The sequence below is a fragment of the Macrobrachium nipponense genome, chromosome 8 (assembly GCF_015104395.2).
Source record: "Macrobrachium nipponense isolate FS-2020 chromosome 8, ASM1510439v2, whole genome shotgun sequence".
Lineage (NCBI taxonomy): Eukaryota > Metazoa > Arthropoda > Malacostraca > Decapoda > Palaemonidae > Macrobrachium > Macrobrachium nipponense.
Window position 1 is genome coordinate 12756505 of NC_087203.1, and position 23317 is coordinate 12779821.

The following is a 23317-nucleotide window of genomic DNA, read 5'->3' on the forward strand; positions in this document are numbered from 1 at the left end:
AGAAACAACTGTTTGCTCATCTCGAATCAACACTGAGGCTGTCCCGCAACAAGAGGGACCCAATTCCTCTTCGTCATAAAGCCGTCTTCACGTGACTCCGTATATACCTCAACAAAGAACCCCGGTAAGAGATCCTAATTACAGATAGTAGAGGAGGAAAATATATGGTCTGTGTAATTAAACCATAAACAAAGGATGATAAACGGGGTTTTTATGTCGAACCCGTCTGTATCTTAATCTTTTTAACAGCAAGCTGTTTGTTATACCAATACACACATACACGAGCGCGCGCACAGACAGACCCACCACGGGTCGCATTACTACAACTTTAAAATAATGGATGTTTGTATAACTGTAATATAAAAAATCTCTCGTCCCCTACAATCCAGCTAGACCATCACCTGCTGATAAATACGTACAAAAGAAGTTTATGTTAAAGCCGAAAAATTAGAATGTTGGACGTTAGAGTAACTAGAATAACGGTGCGAATGCACTAAAACGGGAAAAAGGAAATGTGCAGTTCCGTGAACATGGAAAATACTGCAATACTGTTACAGTTTTTCCCCCCAAGTTTTTTGCCTTCAACCCGAACTGCCTTGAACAATTACCAACTTTTTTCCTTCAAAGCCGACTGGCCTTGACCATTACCAAGTTTTTCCTTCAACTCGATCGGGCCTGGACATACCAAGTTTTTCCTTCAAACCGACTGCCTGACATACACCAAGTTTTTCCTTCAAACCTGACGGCCTGACATTAACCAAGTTTTTCCTTTCAACCCGACTGCTGACATGCCAAGTTTTTTCCTTCAAACCGACTGCCTGACATACCAAGTTTTTCCTTCAAAACCGACTGCCTGACATTACCCAAGTTTTTTTCCTCCAAAACCGACCGGCCTGACATACCAAGTTTTTTTCCGTTCAAACCCGACGGCCTGGACAGAACCAAAGTTTTTCCTTCAACCCGACGCCTGACAGACCAAGTTTTCCTTCAAACCGACGGCCTTGACATTAACCAAGTTTTTTCCTTTCAACCCCAACGCGGCCCTGACATACAAGTTTTTAGCCTTTCAACCCGACGGACCTGACATACCAAGTTTTTCCTTCAACCCGACTGGCCTGACAATACCAAGGTTTTTCCTTCAACCCGAAAGGCCCTGAACAAACCAAAGTTTTTCCTTCAAACACGACCTGCCTGACCATTACCCCCCAAGGGGGTTTTTTTCCTTCAAACCGACTTTCGCCTGACAATTACCAAGTTTTTCCTTCAAACGACTTGCCTGGAACAATACCAAGTTTTTATTCATTAAAACCGACTGCCTGGAACATACCAAGTTTTTTCCTCCAAACCGACGGGCGCCTGACATACCAAGTTTTTTCCTTCAAACCCTGACTGGCCTGACATACCAAGTTTTTCCTTCAAACCCGACTGCACCTGGACAATTTACCAAGTTTTTCCTTCAAAAACCGACGGCACCTGACATACCAAAGTTTTTTCCGTTCAAACCCGACTGCCATTGACATACCAAGTTTTATTTTTCCTTTCAAACCGACTGCCTGGACCAATTACCAAGTTTTTCCTTCAACTCCCGACTGCCTGACATACAAGTTTTTCCCTCAAACCGGACTACCTGGAACACACCCCAAAAAAAAAGTTTTTTTCCGGTTCAACCGACTGCCATGACAATACCAAGTTTTTTCCTTCAAAACCGACTGCCTGACATACCAAGTTTTTCCTTCAACCGACTGCCTGACAATACCAAGTTTTTTCCATTCAAACTGACATGCCTGGACATCCAAGTTTTTCCTCCAAACCGACTGCCACCTGAACATACCGAAGTTTTTCCTTTTCAAACCGAATATGCCTGACATTACCAAGCTTTTTCCTTTTTCAAACCGACTGCCTGACAATACCAAGGTTTTTCCTTCCAAAGCCGACTACCTGGACATACCAAGTTTTTCCTCCAAAACCGACTGCCTTGACATACCAAGTTTTTCCTTCAAGCCGGACTACCTTTGACATAACCAAGTTTTTCCTTCAAAAAACCGGACTGCATTGACATTACCAAGCTTTTTTCCTCCAAACCGACGGCCTGACATACACCAAGTTTTTTCCACCCAAACCCGAACTTGCCATGAACATATCAAGTTTTTTCCTTCAAAACCGACTTGCCTTTGACATTACCAACTTTTTTCCTTGTTCAGAAACCGACATGCCTTGACATACCAAGTTTTTCCTATTTCAACCCGACGGCCTGACTTCACCAAGTTTTACCAAGTTTTTCCTTCAACCTGACGGACCCTGGGACATTACCAAGGTTTTTTCCTTCCGAACCCGACCTTGCCACGACATACCAAGTTTTTTCCTTCAACCGACTGCCTGAGCATACCAAGTTTTTCCATTCAAACCGACTGCCCTGACATATCAAGTTTTTCCTTTCAAACCGACTTGCCTGGACATACCAAGTTTTTCCCTTTTCAAACCGACTGCTTTGAAACCAATACCAAGTTTTTTCCATTCCAAAACCGACTGCCTGACAATACCAAGTTTTTCCTTCCCAAACCGACAGCCATGACATACCAAGTTTTTGCCTTCAACCGAACCCTGCTTTACCTGACCAATACCAAGTTTTTTCCTCCAAACCGACTTGCCTGACATACCAAGTTTTTCCTTTCAACCGACTGCCTGACATAACCAAGTTTTTACCCTCAAACCGAGCTACCCTGACACAACCAAGTTTTTCCTTCAACCCGACTGCTCGGACAATACCAAGTTTTTCCTTCAAACCGACTGACCTGACATTACCAAGGTTTTTTCCTTCAAAACCGACTGCCTGAACATTATCAAGGTTTTTCCTTTTTTTGAAACCAAACTTGCCTGACATTACCAAGTTTTTCCTTTTTCCCCAAAACCGACTTTGCCTGACATACCAAGTTTTTTCCTTCAAACCGACTGCCTTGACATTACCAAGTTTTTCCTTTCAAAACAGACTCTGGCCTGACAATACAAGTTTTTCCTCCAATCCGACTGCCTTGACATACCAAGTTTTTCCTTCAAACGACTGCCTGGCATACCAAGTTTTTCCTTCAAACCAACTACCTGGACAATACCAAGTTTTTCCTGTTCAAAAACCGAAGCTTGCCTGGACATACCAAGTTTTCCTCCAAACCGACTGTCTGACATTTTACCAAGTTTTTTCCCTTCAAACGACTACCTGATTTTACCAAGTTTTTCCTTCAAAACCGCCGACTGCCTGACATACCAAGTTTTTCCTTCAACCCACAGGCCTTGACATACCAAGTTTTTTCCTTCCAAAACCCGGACTGCCGTTGACGATTACCAAGGTTTATTTCCTCCAAACTGACTGCCTGACAATACCAAGTTTTTCCATTTCAAACCGACGGCCTGACAATTACCAAGTTTTTCCTTCAAACCGGGACTGCCTGATCATAACCAAGTTTTTCCATCCAAACCGGAACTGCCTGAGATACCCAAAGTTTTTCCTTCAAACCGACTTGCCTGACCTGAATACCAAGTTTTTCCTTCAAACCAGAATACACCTGACATTTACCAAGTTTTTTCCTTCAAACCGGGACTGGGCCTGACATACCAAGTTTTTCCTTCAACGCCCGACTGCCCTGACATACCAAGTTTTTTCCTTCAAACCGAACTACCTTGACATTACAAGTTTTTCCTTCAAACGGACTGCCTGAGCATACAAGTTTTTTTCCGTTCCAACCCGACTGCCTCCTGATCAATTATACAAGTTTTTCCTTTCAAACCGAACTACCTGACAATACCAAGTGTTTCCTTCAACCCGAACTGCCTGACAATTACCAAGGTTTTTCCTTCAAAACCGGACTGCCTGACATACCCAAGTTTTTTCCTTCAAACCGACTGCCTGACAATTACCAAGTTTTTCCTCCAAACCGACTGCCTTGACAATACCAAGTTTTTTCCTTCAAACCGACTGCCCTGACATGTACCAAGTTTTTCCTCCAAAACCGACTGCCTTCATCGATACCAAAGTTTTTCTTCAAACTGGAACTTGCCTGGACAATACCAAGTTTTTCCTTCACAAACCGACTTGCCGCGAAACATTACCCAAGTTTTTTCCTCCAAACAGGACTGCCTGACATTACCAAGTTTTTCCTCCAAACCGGACCTGCCTCCAACATACCAAGTTTTTTCCTTCCAAACTGACTTGCCTGGACATACCAAGTTTTTCCTTTCAAAACCGACTGCCTGACAATACCACGTTTTCCTTTTTTCAAAACCGACTACCTTGACATTACCAAGTTTTTCCTTCAAACCGACTTGAGCCTCCACCTAACCAAGTTTTTTCCGTTTCAAACCGACTGCCTGACATACCAAGTTTTTCCTTAAAACTGACTGCCTGACATACCACGTTTTTTCCTTCAAAAACGAACCCTACCTGAACATACCAAGTTTTTCCTTTCCAAACCGACCTTGCCTCACTTACCAAGTTTTTCCTTCAAACCGAACTGCCTCCTGAAGCATACCACGGTTTTTTTCCTTTCACCACCCGACTACCTGACAATACCAAGTTTTTCTTTCCTTTCAAACCGAACTGCCTCACATACCAAGTTTTCCTTTCAAACTGACTGGCCGCAACATACCAAAGTTTTTCCTTCAAACCGACTGCCCTTACAATACCAAGGTTTTTCCTTTCAACCGATCGCCTGACTAATACCAAGTTTTTCAATCCAAACGACTGCCTTGGACATATCAAGTTTTACCCTTCAAAACCGACTGCCTGACATTACCCAAGTTTTTCCTCTTTTTCCAAACCGACTGCCTGACATATCAAGTTTTCCTTCAAAACCGACTGCCTGACAGACCAAGTTTTTCCTCCAAACCGACTTGCTCCTGACATACACCAAGTTTTTCCCTCCAAACCGGACTGCCTTGACATTACAAGTTTTTTCCTCCAAAACCGACTGACCTGACAATTTACCAAGTTTTTCCTTCAAACTGACTACCTGACATACCAAGTTTTTTTCCTTCAAACCGACTGCCTGACATACCAAGTTTTTTCCTCCAAAACCGACTGCCTGACATACCAAGTTTTTCCTTCAAACCGACTACGTTGATATACCAGTTTTTCCTTCAAACCGACTGGCCTGACATACCAAAAGTTTTTTCCTTTCAAACCGACTGTCCTGACATACCAAGTTTTTTCCGCCTTCAAAACCGACTGCCTGACATACCAATTTTTTTCCTCCAAACTTGACTGCCCTGACATAACCAAGTTTTTTTCTTCAAACCGAAACTGCTGACCATAACCAAGTTTTTCTCAAACCGAACTGCCTTTTTTGACCAATTTACCGCAAGTTTTTTCCCTTCCCAAACCCGACTGCCTTGATCATACACAGTTTTTCCTTCAAACACCGACCTGCCTGCCACATACCAAGTTTTTCCTTCCAACCGACTACCTGACCTACCAAGTTTTCCTTCAAACCGACTACCTGACATACCCAAGTTTTTCCTTCAAAAAACCGACCTACCTGACATACCAAGTTTTTCCTTCAAACCGACTGCCTGACATACCAAGTTTTTCCTTCAACCCGACTGCCTGACATACCAAGTTTTTCCTTCAAACCGACTACCTGACATACCAAGTTTTTCCTTTCAAAACCGACTGCCCTGACATACCAAGTTTTTTCCTTCAAAACCGACTCCTGACATTACCATTTTTCTCCAAACCGATGCCTCACATACCCAAGTTTTTCCTTCAAACGACTGCCTGACATACCCAAGTCCAAAACCAAAAACGATGCCTCACATACCAAGTTTTTCCTTCAAACCGACTGTCCCTGACATACCAAGTTTTTTCACCTCCAAACCGACTGCCTGACATAACCAAGTTTTTTCCTTCAAATCGACTGCCTGACATACCAATTTTCCTCCAAACCGACTGCCTGACATACCAAGTTTTTCCTCCAAACCGACTGCCTGACATACCAAGTTTTTCCTTCAAACCGACTGCCTGACATACCAAGTTTTTCCTTCAAACCGACTGCCTGACATACCAAGTTTTTTTCCTTCAAACCGACTGCCTGACATACCAACTTTTTCCTTCAAACCGACTGCCTGACATACCAGGTTTTTCCTTCAAACCGACTGCCTGACATACCAGGTTTTTCCTTCAAACCGACTGCCTGACATACCAAGTTTTTCCTTCAAACCGACTGCCTCACATACTAAGTTTTTCCTTCAAACCGACTGCCTGACATACCAAGTTTTTCCTTCAACCCGACTACCTTACATACCAAGTTTTTCCTTCAAACCCACTGCCTGACATACCAAGTTTTTCCTTCAAACCGACTGCCTGAACATACCAAGTTTTTTCCTTCAACCCGACTGCCTGACATACAAGTTTTTCTTCAAACCGACTACCTGACATACCAAGTTTTTTCCTTCAAACCGACTGCCTGACATACCAAGTTTTTCCTTCAAACCGACTGCCTGACATACCAAGTTTTTCCTTCAAACCGACTGCCTGACATACCAAGTTTTTCCTTCAAACCGACTGCCTGACATACCAAGTTTTTCCTTCAAACCGACTGCCTGACATACCAAGTTTTTCAGTCTTATTGGTTAATGAAATTAAAGAGATATTTTAGGCTAATATGTTAAAAAGCTTCCTACCATTCACTTCATTTCTACTTCTGGAAGATTTGTCTGTCTGCTTGCTAAGGAAAGATCTAGAAGTGATCTTAGGAAATATCCGAGTCTTTAGATTAGTCGTGACATTTGACAGCTCGAGTGACAGAACCATTAATTGCAAAAGGCACCGCAAAAACATTCCATGTGTTTATACTTGAACATCATCTCAATGTCACTAACAAAATATTCTTTCTGATTTGACTAAGTCACAATATTTGCTAACTGAAGACCAGAAAGGCCAGACATTTATTTGTTTCGATATTTATTTCCATTTGCATTTTAGTACGATTCCCTCATTTATCTATTTCCATGATTCGATTATTTTTACGTATATCTTATTTTATACTCGGCTGGGTTTTTCTGCTCTTTCGCCTATTGGCATTCAAATCTTGGACTACTTCTGTATGAAAATACGGAAAATGAACAAGGTTTACTTACCACTAAATTCCGGTAAAATATTTGTCTAGCACAGATTGTGACAGAGTATCGTGGAAAGTTTTACTTTACAAGGATACTCAAAAATACAAGTAAGCGAATTACGAGGTATCTCAGCTTTTGCAAATCCAAATCCTTTCCGTTCGTGTAGGTTGCTGAACACTAAATAATTATGAGGCATAAAAAAGCCTTTCGTTAATACAGATCCCTTACGGGATGACGCTGCAAAGAAATAAGATCCTAGCTGACCAAACTATTAGCCACTTAAGTCAAAGCAAGAGCATTCATACATAAACTTTTTTCTTTTTTTTTTTCATCTGTCCACTCGCCTGTGGTGTTTGCGTATGGTAACACTGCGTCCCGGCCTTTAGATAGTTACGCTGTGTAAGTTTTAGGTAAATAAAAGGATATCTGGGTGTACATTTGCAACTGAAAAGTATTTTAATAATTTACTGTATGCGAATTACACCATTAATATTCGAAATAGGATTTTGTTATTATGGTTAATGTAAGCTAAATGTAACTATCTAAAGCCCGGGACGCAGTGTTACCATATGCGAACACCACAGGCGGGTGGACAGATGAAAAAAAAAAAAAAAAAAAAGTATAGTTGACTGTGTTGCTGCGGCAATTCTGATTGTTGAACGATTTCTTCTCCGAATTCAGCTTAGCAATTGAAGGCGCAAGATCAAAATTGTCTCAGCGGTTTTCCCCACCCCAAAGGGTCACTTGACTTTCCCCGAGCAAACACTATTTTTGCTGTCATTTTCCCAAATGTGAAAACCTATGCTCATTCTAGGATCGCAGTAGTATAAAGGAGAATTCCGCTCACATCCGAACTTATCCAAAACTTACAAGGAAATACGAAGAGCACACGGGTCACGTAGAAAATGACAGCAGCCAAAGGGTATCGGTGAATTTTCAGTCAATATCGGTGGGAAGACATTAAATGCATTGCAGAGGAAATGCCCAAGACACCGAGATCCCTGAAGACCAATTTTTTTACAGCCACTGTCTTCACATAAGACAATAGGTTGGACTTTCTCATCTCCCCGGTCTCGTAATGATTTAAATATCTATTTTTCCAGTGACAAACTATGGACTGTTTGTTATGACTATCGGAGCTAAAACCTATGCCCAACGGTATTTATAATTAAACCGAGGTCGCTTCCGCAAAGGAAAGACTAATTTTGTTTTGTTTAATAATAACAATTGCAGAACACCTCCAATCAAAAGAAAAGACTAATTTTGTTTTGCTTAATAATACAATTGCAGAACAGCTCCAATCAAAAGAAAAGATACTAATTTTGTTTTGCTTAATAATACCAATAACAGAACACCTCCCTATACAAGAAAAACACTAGTTTTGTTTTGTTTAATAAAAACAACTAGAAAACAGTTACCAACAAAAGAGAAAACACAAATTTTGTTTTACTTCATAACAACAGTTATAAAATAGCTTCCTACACAAGAGAAACACTATTTTTGTTTTGCTTAATATCAACTGCAAAATAACTCCAACACAAGAGAAAAAAAAATGTAAAAAATGTAAAGTGAGGCATTCCATGACTCAATACAAATTAAAGCACTAAGAAAGAGGCTTCGAGATCTATGTTGATTAAAGAGACGTACTAAAAGAGAACAAGTGAATCAACCCATATATTTAATGCATCAAACCTTATAACCCTGTCCTTGACAGAGAGAGAGAGAGAGAGAGAGAAGGGGTTGGGGGTACAACCCGAGAGCGATCACCTCTCCCTATCTCAACATGGAAAGTCATTTCGAGTTCCAAGGTCTTAGGTGGGTACAGAGTACGCCAACACCGGCACGTGGCCAACTGTGAATGACTTCGAAGACACCAGTTCGTCATGCAAACTGCTATTAGTTTTATTCGTTACCTGGCTATCTACTTTACTCCTAGTATGAGGAATATGAGGTTAATCATAAGAATAATGGCGCATAAACTAATTCATGCATATACTAGTACACTTAAAAATGAGCGAAACTCCACCTTCAGCAGCCACTATACTGCGTATCAAGCAATCAGGTGTTGACTGCAAGACATCAACTCAATAACAATCAACAGCAACACTGGGTGGTAGGTTTTAAAAATTAGCATCATAACTGAAGTGTTGTTTTCATGTACAACTTCCGCTATTGCGGACTGTTCGTACAAGCTAGATAATTTAATGATGAAAACATCCTTCTGTAGTTTTTATCATCAGATCCCACCACAAATACTGCTGAAATAGTAAAACTAATAATAATAATAATAATAATAATGCCACTTAACGCTCCTTCCTCCACTCCATTCAGCCTTCCTCATTTCTCCACTTTTAATTCAAAACATGAATCCTCTTTCAATCTACCTTTTACTCCTCACTCCAGTGATGATCTACTAACGACACCATTCCACAATTTGTTTTTCTGCTGAGAGACAACTAGGCAACCTGACTCTTCCCTTGGGCAAATTTTCATCTAAAATTAGAACCCGCCACCTGGTGGCTAACAACAGCTTAAACCCGAAACGTCATCATACGGAATTTGGGAACCTCCATCGGTTTTACCTCTGGTTTTAAAACAATTTTCCGAGCTTCCCCGACTCTCTTATCATATATATATATATATATATATATATATATATATATATATATATATATATATATATATATATATAAAGAAATGGACACCTCCAAAGATTCCGAAGAAAAGCCCCTTCAAACATCTCATCGTGATTTGACTCTTAATTATAAGCATTTTGAGGAATTACATTGATATGTGAAACGCTTGATTAAAACGGGAATGCTTACTTGAGTGGTTCTTCCCAACACACACACAAAAACATTATATATATATATATATATATATATATATATATATATATATATATATATATATATATATATATATATATATATATATATATATATATATATATATATATATATACATATAATATAAAAAAACAAATATATAAAACAAACATTATATATATATATATATATATATATATATATATATATATATATATATATATATTTGTTTTTGTGTGTGTGTTAGAAAGCACTCAAGTAAGCATTCCCGTTTTAATCAAGCGTTCTCATATCAATGTATTCCTCAAAATGCTTATAATGAAGAGTCAAATCACGATGAGATGTTTGAAGGGGCTTTTCTTCGGAATCTTTGGTAGTGTCCATTTCTTGACTACTGCAGTACGTCAAGCAAGTCTTCTTGATGACTCAGACTGCGATCGCACTCAACAGTTTTTTTTTCTTTTTCTTTTTAAGTCCTTCAACAAAACTTCAACCGAGATATCTAACGATATAAAACCCACATTCGCCACACACGTCATTTTCTTCATTTTCTTCACGAAGAACATAGCGTTCCGAAAATATTAGCTGCAATTTACGCAGCTCGCAAAGACCTCTTAACACTGCAGCAGAGGGATCAAACGTTAGGAATTTCTCCATTGCCTCGTCAAGAGAGCTGTTGGGAGCAAATGAAGGGCGTCGTAGGTGTCTATGCACGAATGAAATTGCTTCCAGTTCAGTGCGCATCTTATTGGGGGAATTCAAATGAGGTGGTATACCGGTTCTGACCAAATGACAATACACGAAAGATGGGAAGCTCAAGCCACAGCCGCATCGGCCGCATACAATTTAGTTCCTGGCATGAAATGAAGATGGCGGTAGCATTTCACCTGCCTACATCGTCTGTTTGTTTACTTTTTCACAAAGCGGGCATTCAATTTCAATCATGAGTGGGCGTAGCCATCATCACCCGTGTGTGGTTTGCAATAGGACGAAAATGATTTTCCCCATCTGATTTTTCATGCTTTTCCTCAGAATAAAGAAAGGTAATAAAATCATTACATCTGTTACAAAGTACATGATGACTTTTAGAGAAAATGAAGAAATAAAATAGACCAAAGCAAAATTGAATGTCGGTGCAGTGTTATTCCGAAATAAATATTGGAAAATATTTATAATACGGTGGACGCCTCTAAGCGGAAAGAAAATATATTTACATGTGATTTTCGACTAGAAAAAAAAATATTTGCCATTTGAAACCCCAACAACCAACCTAACCTTCCTGGTAATGTACATCAGTAGCCTAATCATGTCAACAGTAAACCTAACCATATCAGCGGTACCATAACCATGCCAACAGTTACCTAACCATGTCAACAGTAATTTGCAATGGAAATGAAGCTATCTTGCAAAACATATCAAAATCAACTAGAAAAACATATTTTCTTGTCATTCTTGTCAATTGTATTTCAAATAAATACCTTAAAGTTATATTTGCATATCTTGAAAATCTCTAGAAATATGAAATAAACATACCAATTCCTATCACTGTCATACAATTCGTGAATATTGGGTCTCCATGCCTTTTCCAGATAGGCTTCTCACAGCAACTTGATATACTGTATATATACTGTAGTTATGTTATATTCTCAGCAGCTTACCATTGGGTTGTAGTTATAAATGTTTACCTTAATTTTTTCATTAATAAGCAACTATTTAGCGAACCAAAGTTGTTCCATCAGGAAGGATGTATCTTGTGGGAGCATTCATATGGGAGAGCATAAGTAGGTTAGTTAAGTTAGAGTGACTTACTTTAATTTCAAGTTCACTAACCTTTAAATCTATGATTGAATTTTTTCTATATGTATGGATAAAAGCATTCAAAATAAAAGAAAATTACATGCAAACCAGCATATCTGCTCCCACAAGATCCATTCTTACCGTTTCATCTAAGTTTCTGCATTATATGCTCATAATTGTTCAATTTTTTTAATGAAATCTTGTAATTGGTACCAACACCCCACATAGTATTCCAAAGTAAATTTACCATTTGGCAGCAAATGTACGCAGTAATACAGTAGTAATAAATTGGCAAAACAAGTTGTGAAAACCTATGATATTTGCTTGTACTGTACATGATGCAAAAAGAAACATGGTTCAAGTCAATTAGAATAATTGTTTCAAATTTTTTTTAGGAATGTGCATGCTTCTTGCAGAAATGGCATTTTACTAGAAAATACCAGGCAGAAGTGTTGTTTACATTACCTTCATAAAAGGGTGCCAATTGAATATGCATTTTTGAGAACTCCCACAATTGGGCTATGAGATTTTAATAAATTGTTATAAATAGGTTTGTTTCCTATTTGATTTGTGATTTCAATTTTTATTTGCTTTTTATGGAAATTAAGTTAAACCTAGATTTTTGCTTATACAGTATTCTGAAAATACAGCATTGCATTTGTTATAAAAGGGTACCTTACTTTTACTACTTTGTTGTTGTACTTTTTTAGTTTTATTAACAAATATTGCTTAACTTTTGCTAATCAGCATGCAAGTTAAGTCTGCTTTTTCATTTTGATTTCATATTATTGGTTTTGATCATCCCCATGCTTTGTTTGCTATTTAAATTCTGATATATGCATGTTTTGTTTGCATGACTTGTATGACTATTGCATGCAAATGAAGCATGTGCCATTTCTTTTACTTTGTTTATGTTCTTTGCAAGAACATTTGTGTACAGTTTTGCTTAGGTATGTACAGTATACAATCATAAGCACAAGCCCAAAAAAAGGAAAGTAATTACTGTATACTATATTGGTGAAATAATAAGATATGAGAATAAGTTTGTTTCATTCTAACTGCCCTCTCAATTTTAGATAAAGATACTTAGCAATTAATGTTACATTAACTGAAGGATTTTATTTAATGATTCAGAAATGCCTAATATATAAGTCATAAGCTATGATAGAGCCCTATAATCATGTTAACAAGCAATATTAATCGATTTAGTATTCAATAATTTATAAAGAAAAGTTTATTGGAGCATAAGAATAAATTTTAACATTTAAAAAAGCCGCGCTACGCCACAGCCGAGTTTTAGTTGAGGGCATAATCAATAGATGGCGCGCATCCTGACGGGTTGGATGACGTTTTTTTTAATGGTATAAATAGTCAGTTTCCCATCTTTCGTTTATTGTCTTTGGGTTCTGACCAACAGAGGCAAACTAAGGGAGCAGCTGTGTTAAAAATAACCAGTCGTTGAAAACTTGAATGGAACTTCATTAAACAGAAAGGTTAACTTCATAAAAAAAGCAGCAAAATAATTGAATGATGAAACCAGTCATTCTGTGAAATGTACAATGCACTATCTCCAAAATCATCAACTCCCTTGCAATGATTTTTAAATATTTTTATGCAATAACCGCCACCTTGTAGGATATATCAAGAAACATTCAATATACCTAATGTCTCTTGTATAAGACATGAGTCTTTTACAATTACCATACTCGTTTAATTTCAACTAAGAGTGTTTGTTTTGTTTGTATGGTGTTTTTACGTTGCATGGAACCATTGGTTAGTCAGCAACGGGACCAACGGCTTTACATGACTTCCGAACCACGTCGAGAGTGAACTTCTATCACCAGAAATACACATCTCTCACGCCTCAATGGAATATCCGAGAATCGAACTTAGCTGCTTTATATTATTTTTAAAGAAGACTCCAAGTTCTCTCTGACAAATAACACAACAGGTCACATCGAATATCAAAAGAGTCCACCAAGTTCAAGTAATACTTGTTTTTCATACCGAAAGCTGGAATGACTCGTACTTCGCCGTTCTCTAAAATCCCACAAATTCCTAAGAAAGGATTAGTCAAAGTCATCTCGTCTAGATCATACATTATGGAGATGATATGGGTATAAAAATGCTCTCTGACATCCCTCGAAGATCAGGCAAATACAACATAATGTAGACTCTGTTGAGCATTTTGAAATCCTCATAACTGTTAAACTCCCAAGTCTATCTCAAGTATTTTGCACAGAGCTCATGGAGACGGAAATTGACGGCAGTCTTCGTAGGTAAATTGCTCCACTACTTTACTCAAGCACTTTAACTTCACTTACAGTCTGCAAATAAAACTCAGAGTGAGAGAGAGAGAGAGAGAGAGAGAGAGAGAGATTATTTCACCAGCATCCATCTACCTTTTAGACCTTTGACAAAACTGCTCGAAGTGCCGATTCTGAGGCTCTTTTTCACAACGGTAATTGCAATGTCGACCGAAACCACCACCGGATACCATCACGTCGGTCGCCTTCCATAAACTTATGTCAGCGTAGAACTTCTGCCACGTAAGCACTACTTTAACTTTGCTTTCGCTTCTGTCGGAAGCCACACCCACTTGCCACACAGCAATTCAATCAAAGTCCTACAATTTTTTTAGGAATAATTTGAGTGACTCTAACCTGTTCTCTCAATCATTCCAGTTACGGGCTTCTCTGTGAGCTAAGAGCCCATGCAAGCGTAACACTAACTTAATCTAAAACAACAATTTCATCAACATTTTACATTAAAACTGCAGTCACCGGTCATATAATTGGTTTAATTATTATTGTTCCTTTCAAAACCAAATTGTTCAGCGTCGTTCTGACCATAACGATATCCTACACAGAGAAACGTGAAAAGCGTAAACACAATTAAGATCGGTGCAAAATATTTTGTCCTACTCCAAGAGGGAGTCAGCACACAATTCAGGATCCCAAAAACTATACTTTACCATAAAGAGGGATTCCATCGTGACCGCAGTCATTATCGCTCTTAATAACCATCAAGTCTTATCGAACAATCCTCAAGGCCCTGACCCAAAACAGGAACGCGTTCACTCACTAAAATGCTTAAAAGAATAAACCTATAATACTATAAGTATGCTGAAGTAGCAATGAAATATAGTCTCATCACTATATAGAAGTGTTCTGGAGTATATACTACGTAGATGCGTGCATCTAATATCAAAGTGTTACCACTGAGAATCTTAACACCGATGTGCGTCGGTAATAAGGTTTAATGTCGTCGAGACCATCCGGCGACCGATAAGGGAAATTCGGCAATAAATTCCCATATTCTAGCTACCCACAAGTGTATGATAACATTAAAGACTGTGTGGATGAAATGAGGCCTTCTGACACACCAGTTGCTGAAGTTTACAAAACAATGAACAAATGTGACACGCAGCATTAAGATTGAAAGTTTAACGGTTTTGAATTAGCTTTGTTACCGCGTCATCACGTCATTATTACCACCATGGCTGTGTTTAAATACTTTGGTGTCAATTAAGAAATAAGCCTAAACACTCAATGACATTGCACTCTGACAGCTTAATATTTCTCCTGATATCAGGAAGGTGACGTCAACACACATGTTGAGCAGACACTTGTGCGTAGCCTGTTCCAGCTATAAAAAATGCTCGTTTGCTTGTTTGCTTGTTTGTTTGTTTCTGAGGAAATTGGTATTTGTTGTGCACTCAACTAACAGGGGATAGAAAAACATCTACGATGTCAACATCTGAATAGTGTCCGGATGTCAATGACTAAAGGGTAGAGTTCGAGTCACCTTGACAAGACCTCCGGTAATTGATTGATCGATAGATGCAAGCAGGACCCATTAAGTAGGTGCTGGGTACAAGGAGATTGGCGCTGCAATAGCTAAGGTCCTCGATGCCGTACCTCTTGGCGCAAAACTCCCCTCGGAACAGTTAACACCAAATTCGAATAAATAATATTTCCTCTTACCTGTAGAGTCGATTCAAGGTACATAGCTCTCTCTCTCTCTCTCTCTCTCTCTCTCTCTCTCTCTCTCTCTCTCTCGTTCTGGTATATTTGAAGAAGCACGTCAAGAAGTCTAGTTTAAATATCAAGTTTAAAATTACTCGTATTACGAGTCTCAGAAAATGTCATAATACTAGAAAGAGAAGAATGGGGTCTCTGTTCCTGCGCTCCACAAGGGCCCACACCAGGAAACCAAGACAATACTGGGTTGACGGTGTTGCAAAAGTGCCAGGAAAAAAAGGCATTGATATTCAAAGCAAAAGAACGTGCAAGATAAAGGTGAATGATGAAATGTAAGGCGGACCGATGTGCGGGTATGAACCCGCTGTAACTGGATATATATATATATATATATATATATATATATATATATATATATATATATGTGTGTGTGTGTATGTGTGTGTGTGTGTGTGTGTGTGTGTGTATGTATGTATATATGTATATATAAATTAAATAAAGTCTTATCCTTGATGCAAAGGGAGAGGATAAATGAGGCAACGGAGGCTTCCTGGTTCTCGCTCTGACGAGCAAGCACTAGAAAAACTATCAGCGTTACTATGCTCTCACCGTCTCACCATTTCCCAAAATGACAACAGGTACCGAAAGTCAAGGAATAAAAGCCACAAGTGACACGTGTTAATGAGTGTGAGCCACGCTTTTGAAAGCAGGTGTAACTGGGTCACAACAATATTTGCAAATAGGAGGTATTTCATCCACCTTTTAAATAAAGGAAAAGTATACAACACTCAATACCCAGAGGTCTAACTATTAACCTACTTCCATGAAACACAGAAATGAACCAACTCAAGGGTTTTCGTGTTAAAACTAAGCCAATAAGTAATGTAAACACTGGAGAAAAAAAAAATGATTCCATTTGCCATATGACTCGATACCAACATTTGAATGCTAAAAAATGAACGATGATAATCTATAAAAAAAAATAATCTTCTGAAGAAACGGGATTCATTTGCAAGAGTGAGACCGGATTTCGGACGAGGCCAGATCAGACATTCAATCACCTCCAATAAGGAAATTCAAAACAACTTAGAGAAGAGTACCCTATGTTCCAGCTGCAACTGAGAGAGAGAGAGAGAGAGAGAGAGAGAGAGAGAGAGAGAGAGAATTTTATAAGCCTGTTATCAATTTCAAGTAATAACAATTATATTATATTAAGGGATTAAATTAGCAATAAACAGAAATTAAAAAAGCAAACTGCCAACAATATCAGTAACAAGACTTCAAAAAACATTAGCATACATTAGTAATAAGCAAAACAAGTCTAAGCAACAACCACACATCCAATCATCAGAAGAGTATCAAAGGCTATTAATATCATCGCATGAAATGATGGAAATGATGGGAGTTCATCAGTGAACACCCTCACAATTTAAAAATTACTAGTTCCGAGAACGTGTACTTGCCCACCACCGAACACACACACACACACACACACACACACACACCTGCTAGTGGAAGTGAGCAAAGGTGTGGAAGCGGTACGACGGCGAGGCAAGGTCTTCAGGGGGAGGACGGAGGGCCTTGGTGGGGGAGGGCGGGGGGGGAGGGAAAGGTGCCAGTGCGTGGTGAGTAATACCAGAGATTTCATCACGGAAGAGTGCCACGCAACATTCTTCATTAGGTCATGCATCCCTGGCATAACTGAAGCAATCAGACCTTCCTATTAACTGTTCTTGAGACATTTTAGATAGGTCTCTCTGATGCTTTTCATGGTGTTCTTGTCATAGAGTTGGTTTGCTTAATTTTATATATATATATATATATATACATATATATATATATATATATATATATATATATAGATATAGAGAGAGAGAGAGAGAGAGAGAGAGAGAGAGAGAGAGACGAGAGAGAGAGAGAGAGAGAATCTTCCACGAGATGGCTATCAGTGACTCTCCCATCTGGGGCAAGGTTGGGAGGCTTGGAGAGTCTAGCATTAATTGGTCGCAGTTAAATCAGTGGTTATGATTCATTTCTTGTGGCTGTTAAGGATTCAGGAATTTCGTTGACGATTTCCCATGAAAATGACCTGTATTTTACTGCTACCTCATTCTCATTACGAATAAAATATGAAAAGTTCAACTGCTGTTAAATATAATACACCTTGTTATTATTCTATTCCTTCGCAACGGCGTTTTCACTTGAAAAATGAATCATTTCCCAGCACCTATACCGGCTTCCCCAAACGCTTCTTCATTGTCAGTGGGAGAGACTCCTATGTAAGTCTTAGAGTCACTGTTTGTCAAATACTTTGCTGACTTTCAGACTGCAATTCAACTCATCGCTGGTGGCACCAGACTGACCGGGGCTGTTGAAGGTTATATTAAATACTAATGTTAGCTTTAATAAGACAGGTGCTACACCTGCTGTCATCTACCCTATTTCCACAAGCCCTGATAACACGGTCAACAACAAACAAGGACCTACACAATCATCTTCTTGTAAACAACAATGCCAAAACCTCATTACTATCTAAGAAACACATGACAAGATGAGGACAGGGAGCAGAGAACCTGTTGAACTCATAAAAACGAAATCAAGGTCGCGTTTCAATTTCATAAAACTTTCTCCTAAAGCATTTATGACGGCAACATTCAGTCGAGAAAGGATTTTGTACTTTCTATGGCAAATATTTTGGGGTAAATACATATATATACATTAACACATATATATATCTATTATGTATATATATAATATGTATGTATATATACATATATAATGTATATATATATGCATTATGTATGTATGTAAGAATATATATATATATATATATATATATATATATATATATATATATATATATATATACTTTCTTTTCTCCCTGGAGCGTGTGTAGAATAGTAGCAAACCATTTGACAGAAGCATTCGGAAACCAACGTCGACCTACAAACGATAACAAAGTCAGTATCCGTCAGAAGACTGATAACTCCCCTGAGCCGCGTGAAGGAATTCCCGCCATTTTAACAAATTTCCAAATAAGACGCTAGTTAACCTCTGGGACCATAAAATACATCTCTTGAAACATCCTCTAGCGATGAGACCGTGCTACGACCACGTCCGTTTGTACGTGGTCTCATGTGGATATATCTGGTTTTGTTTACGGTTTAATCAAGACGTTGAACGTAATGAGAATTTTTTCGTCACTGAAAATTATGATTTTGATAGTGTTTGTTCATCATTTTGATTTAACAGTAAACAAACCAGACATATCCACATGAGCCCACATACAAACTAACGTATATATATATATATATATATATATATATATATATATATATATATATATATATATATATATATATAGGTAATGCCACGACCCCTATAAGATGTCCAGCAGTTCTCGGTTTTTTTATTTTCCTCCGTGGCATTACCTTTATTTACACATAGCATCACGTCTTATATATTTCGTGATCAAGTTATTCATATATATATATATATGATATATATATAATATATATATATATCTGGGGAAGTATATTTATGACTATGTGTATGTATATATATATATATATATAATATATATATATATATATATATATATATATATCTGAAGTATATCTATGACTATGTGGTATGCATGGATAGATGGATGGGTAGATCGACAGACAATATGCGGGAATACGTCTGCAACACTGGTGTCCAAGGACGCACTGAACCATAATCTTCTTAGTTTGTAATGAAAAAAGAATTGCATAACTACCATCCGTATAGTTATATTCTCAAAAGAAACAATGCGGCACGTTTGCAAAACCTGTAGTATGCTTTCCGGTACGTCGAAATCTCGATGCTGAATTCAGGGTCGTTCATAGCGCATGCTGCCCTGAACTTCCTTTCTCAGGGCCAAGGAAGCTGTCTGCCTCCCTCACTCTGTCTCCTCCCTTCTCTCTTTCCTCTCGCTTGCACCAGTCCTGGGGCGCAGCACATGATCAAGGTGTCCCCCAGTGAACAAGAAATGCTATGCTAAGAGAACAGTATTTCCTCAGTAATCAAATCGATATCTTTTAGTTGTGAAGAAAATGAAAAATGGAGTCGACGTGCATTTCCGTTTAAATCGATCGCTGTCATTCACTTCGCCTGTACTATTCAAGAAGTCTTTTGTTTTTCTCTATACACAGCGAGAGGCTCCGTCGACATGTCTTATTCCAGCCGATGACTGTCGTAAAGTGAGGGCCACTTACAAAAGGCCGGTCAGCTGAGTTACCAGGTGAGATATCCCAAGAGAGGGATCATAGGATGTTAAGCCACCAACCACAGTGCTTTGGTGGTCTCCCATTGGTTGACATTCTGTGACGATTGCAGTGACGTCAAACTGATATATCCGATATCTATCAAACGCACTACAGCTTATTTACTTTTTTTCAAATTCTATCAGTCTCTGGGTCATCGACTATCATTATAAAATCAACTTGTGACAATTCCTTTCTTGCATGGATTAGGCCGATGTAAAACCGGAGGCGGAGCCACGTCTGGAGGGGAGGAGCGCCAAGAGGTCGTCCGGATAAAAATCGTCTGAAGGTGAGCCAGCGCTGCAGTTCTCGCAGAACTTTGGATAAGTGTGTAACTGTGTAACGTGATTCTTGGCAGAGGAGAGGGTCCACATAGGAACTCTTGTTCCAGGCACAACAGAAGTAACTTAGGTGCTAAGTTGAATGGGAGATATCAACGACATGGTGGCCCATGATAAGAGTCCTCCACCCTACACCATTGCTCAGGTAGTTAATGCAGAATTATTTTAGTGCAAGTGCGTGTGAGGAGTCTTTTTCATTCAAGTGTGTGTATTAGTGTACGCCTTTGTTATAATGCTGATTGAGGAAATGGATTTACTATTGTTTACAGAAAAATGTGAGCGCGTACAAAGCTTACAAATGCATTCTATGAAAACACCTTACCAGGCCTACTAAGAAAAGCCAAAAAACCACATAATCAAAACGAGTGTGTAAAAGAAAGCCGATTTCATGCGTTAAGTTCTCTGCAAAGCATAGGTTCTTAACACTGCGTGTGTCGAATATAGGTCCATTCTCCGTCTATACAATATCAACGTCACAATAAATCTAATGAGTGCGATCAAATGAACGGATTCCATTGTTTATTGATAGAGGAAATAACCTAGATTAAGCTGAGAACGTTCAGTCAATGGGAAAAGTAAAATCGTGTTTGATGGCCATATAAAAGTGACTTTTTTTTTATCATTAAATAGCGTGCTGTACGGAATGATAGAGACATCAGGGAATAATAGGTACAGGAGACTTAAGCACACGTTGCTCTGTTATGCACGATGTCGCGTTGGGGTGACTTGAATTTACCTTTTTCAGTACGAGTGAAGGAGCGACACCACTAAAATAATAGATATTAGGTTCTGAGGGGAAAATCAGGCAGCGTGAATAGATGAATATGACCATTGTTTGTAGCTAATCTCAACAAGCAACAAATTATTATGAATTACAATCTTAATAAATAAATTAAACTATTCTCAAATAATTTATATACATATGTACGCAGACCAATGTAATCACAGCACACCTGTTCCTAACGTGCCTGGTAAACAAACATATACGTTGAGCACCTGGCAGAACACGCGTTTGAATGATTCAGTCGTCTAATCAAGTTTAAGACGACACATAGATCCGGCACTACAATCAAATCCGGCGGCGTTCAGAAAATCATTTTGCTTAATTTACCGAAATAGATCTCTCTCTCTCTCTCTCTCTCTCTCTCTCTCTCTCTCTCTCTCTCTCTCTCTCTCTTAAAATAAGTATCTCTTAATTGCATTTTATTGTCATGCTTCCCAAATATGCCATTTCTGAACTAGTCTGATGTAACACTTGATATCAGGTAATTTAATTAAGTAAATCTTTCGAGGTCATCACTTGTCAACGATTTCACTAGTTTATTTATAAATAAAAGGTCACCAGTTGTGGCTAGTCACCGAATTCAAGCCGAGGAAAGAAGCTGATGCCGTGTGTCGTATTTAGTCTAGTGTCCCTTTGGTTGAATCAAAGAATTCAAAAGTAAATCATTTAAAATTACATCCGCTGGTGATCATTCAATAAAACACGAAATTAAATAAGTACTTATACATTCTGTAGAATATCATGATGTATAGCAACACAACTGCATCCTTTCCAGCTTTGGAAGCAATGCACGAATCATCTTCTTTTGGTGTAACGAGTGATGCCCGTCAAAAGAGACGAGCATCGTCATGGCTTAATGACGTATTGTTCAGACAAAATCGAAACTAATATGCTTCCTGGTCCACGTCGATCGACAAAATTTCCAAGTCCTGCGCTCTAGTTTCCGGAAGTGGAAAGAAAGAAAAGAATGGGTGTAGGTGTTGTCAAGGATAAAGAGGAGGGCGGGAGGAAAGATAGCTCGCGGAAGGAGGGGGGAAAGTAATGGGATTTTTACGAGGCAAGTAGACGCATAAGAGGCTCTTCAGTAACGCATACCTGGAAGGATTACCTGGATCCAGTTCATGTTATGCCTAGTGATAATGGCAAGGACTAAATGAGAGGCGAACATGTGCTCAAATCTGTTCGGAAGTGAGTGAGGGGGAGTGGCTACTATATTTCCGACCTTCCGCTTATTCACTTCCGGCGACCTCAATTTTATTGTCCATGGTGTCATGTTTCGTATAGTTTGTATTATTTACGTGTATAAGAACTTACGATCTTGAATACTTGATGTTATGGGGGTACACATTACAAAGTTTACGTGTGCGCACTCAATTATAAGTAAATAACATTGATAAAAATCAAATAAAAAAAAAGCCCAAAATACAAATAAATACGTTTTGCTTTGTTTCTCCTTCCGTTACAAAACACACGCAAGCAAGCAAGCAAACGCGCACACGCGCCACACACACACACACACACACAACTACTACAATGCACGTGAACCAAAGTGTCGGTATCAGCCTAACGTTTGAAGAAAGAATTGACGTGAGAAGCCCATCAACCATGTTGTACATCAACTCGTATCACGTCAGCACAGGCTCTTCCTACTAATACAGTCCTTAACGTCATTCGTTACCCAAGGAGACAACTTGATGTGGGATTTGGGAAGCTGCAGTTGGTTTTAAATTTCTACTCCTTTCCCCACACCTTGAACTCCAATCCTTCCTTCCTCCCTCTTTATAACAGTCATTTTATATTTGCTTCAATTTTCTTGCCGTGTGAGTAAATTAAATCAGTCTGGATTCCAAAATTTGAAGGATTTAACTCGTACTTTCGTGAAGCAAAGAACCTGTCCCTTCCAATCTGCTATATTACATTGCATTCCTTATCACGCATAGCTACAACAGCAACTTCCAATAAATTGTTCTTATGCCAAGGCAGTGACTCCTTTGTTCTCCCTCCATGTGTACACAGGGCCATTCACTGGTGTTTCATAAATAGATCGTGTCGTAACAAACGTTTAGGGAATCTGAGTAATCGTAAGCGAGCGATATACGTACCTCTCTTCCAGAGCGTTCACTCGGCGCAACAATAGGCCTAGCATTTTCATTACACTCATAACCCCAAAATTAATTATACTCTGTTTTTT

The 23317-nt window shown here is 38.7% G+C and overlaps 1 protein-coding gene across 1 annotated transcript in view; it reads left to right on the plus strand.

Moving 5' to 3' along the window:
• The first annotated feature begins 20280 nt into the window (after nucleotides 1-20280).
• The window catches only part of LOC135222615 (sodium-dependent phosphate transport protein 2B-like), a 40852-nt gene continuing 37815 nt past the window's right edge, over nucleotides 20281-23317 (plus strand). Inside the window, exon 1 of the mRNA XM_064260711.1 lies at nucleotides 20281-20487. Within this exon, the coding sequence (XP_064116781.1) occupies nucleotides 20425-20487 (63 nt within the window). The 5' untranslated portion in view covers nucleotides 20281-20424. The remainder of the gene's footprint in view (nucleotides 20488-23317) is intronic.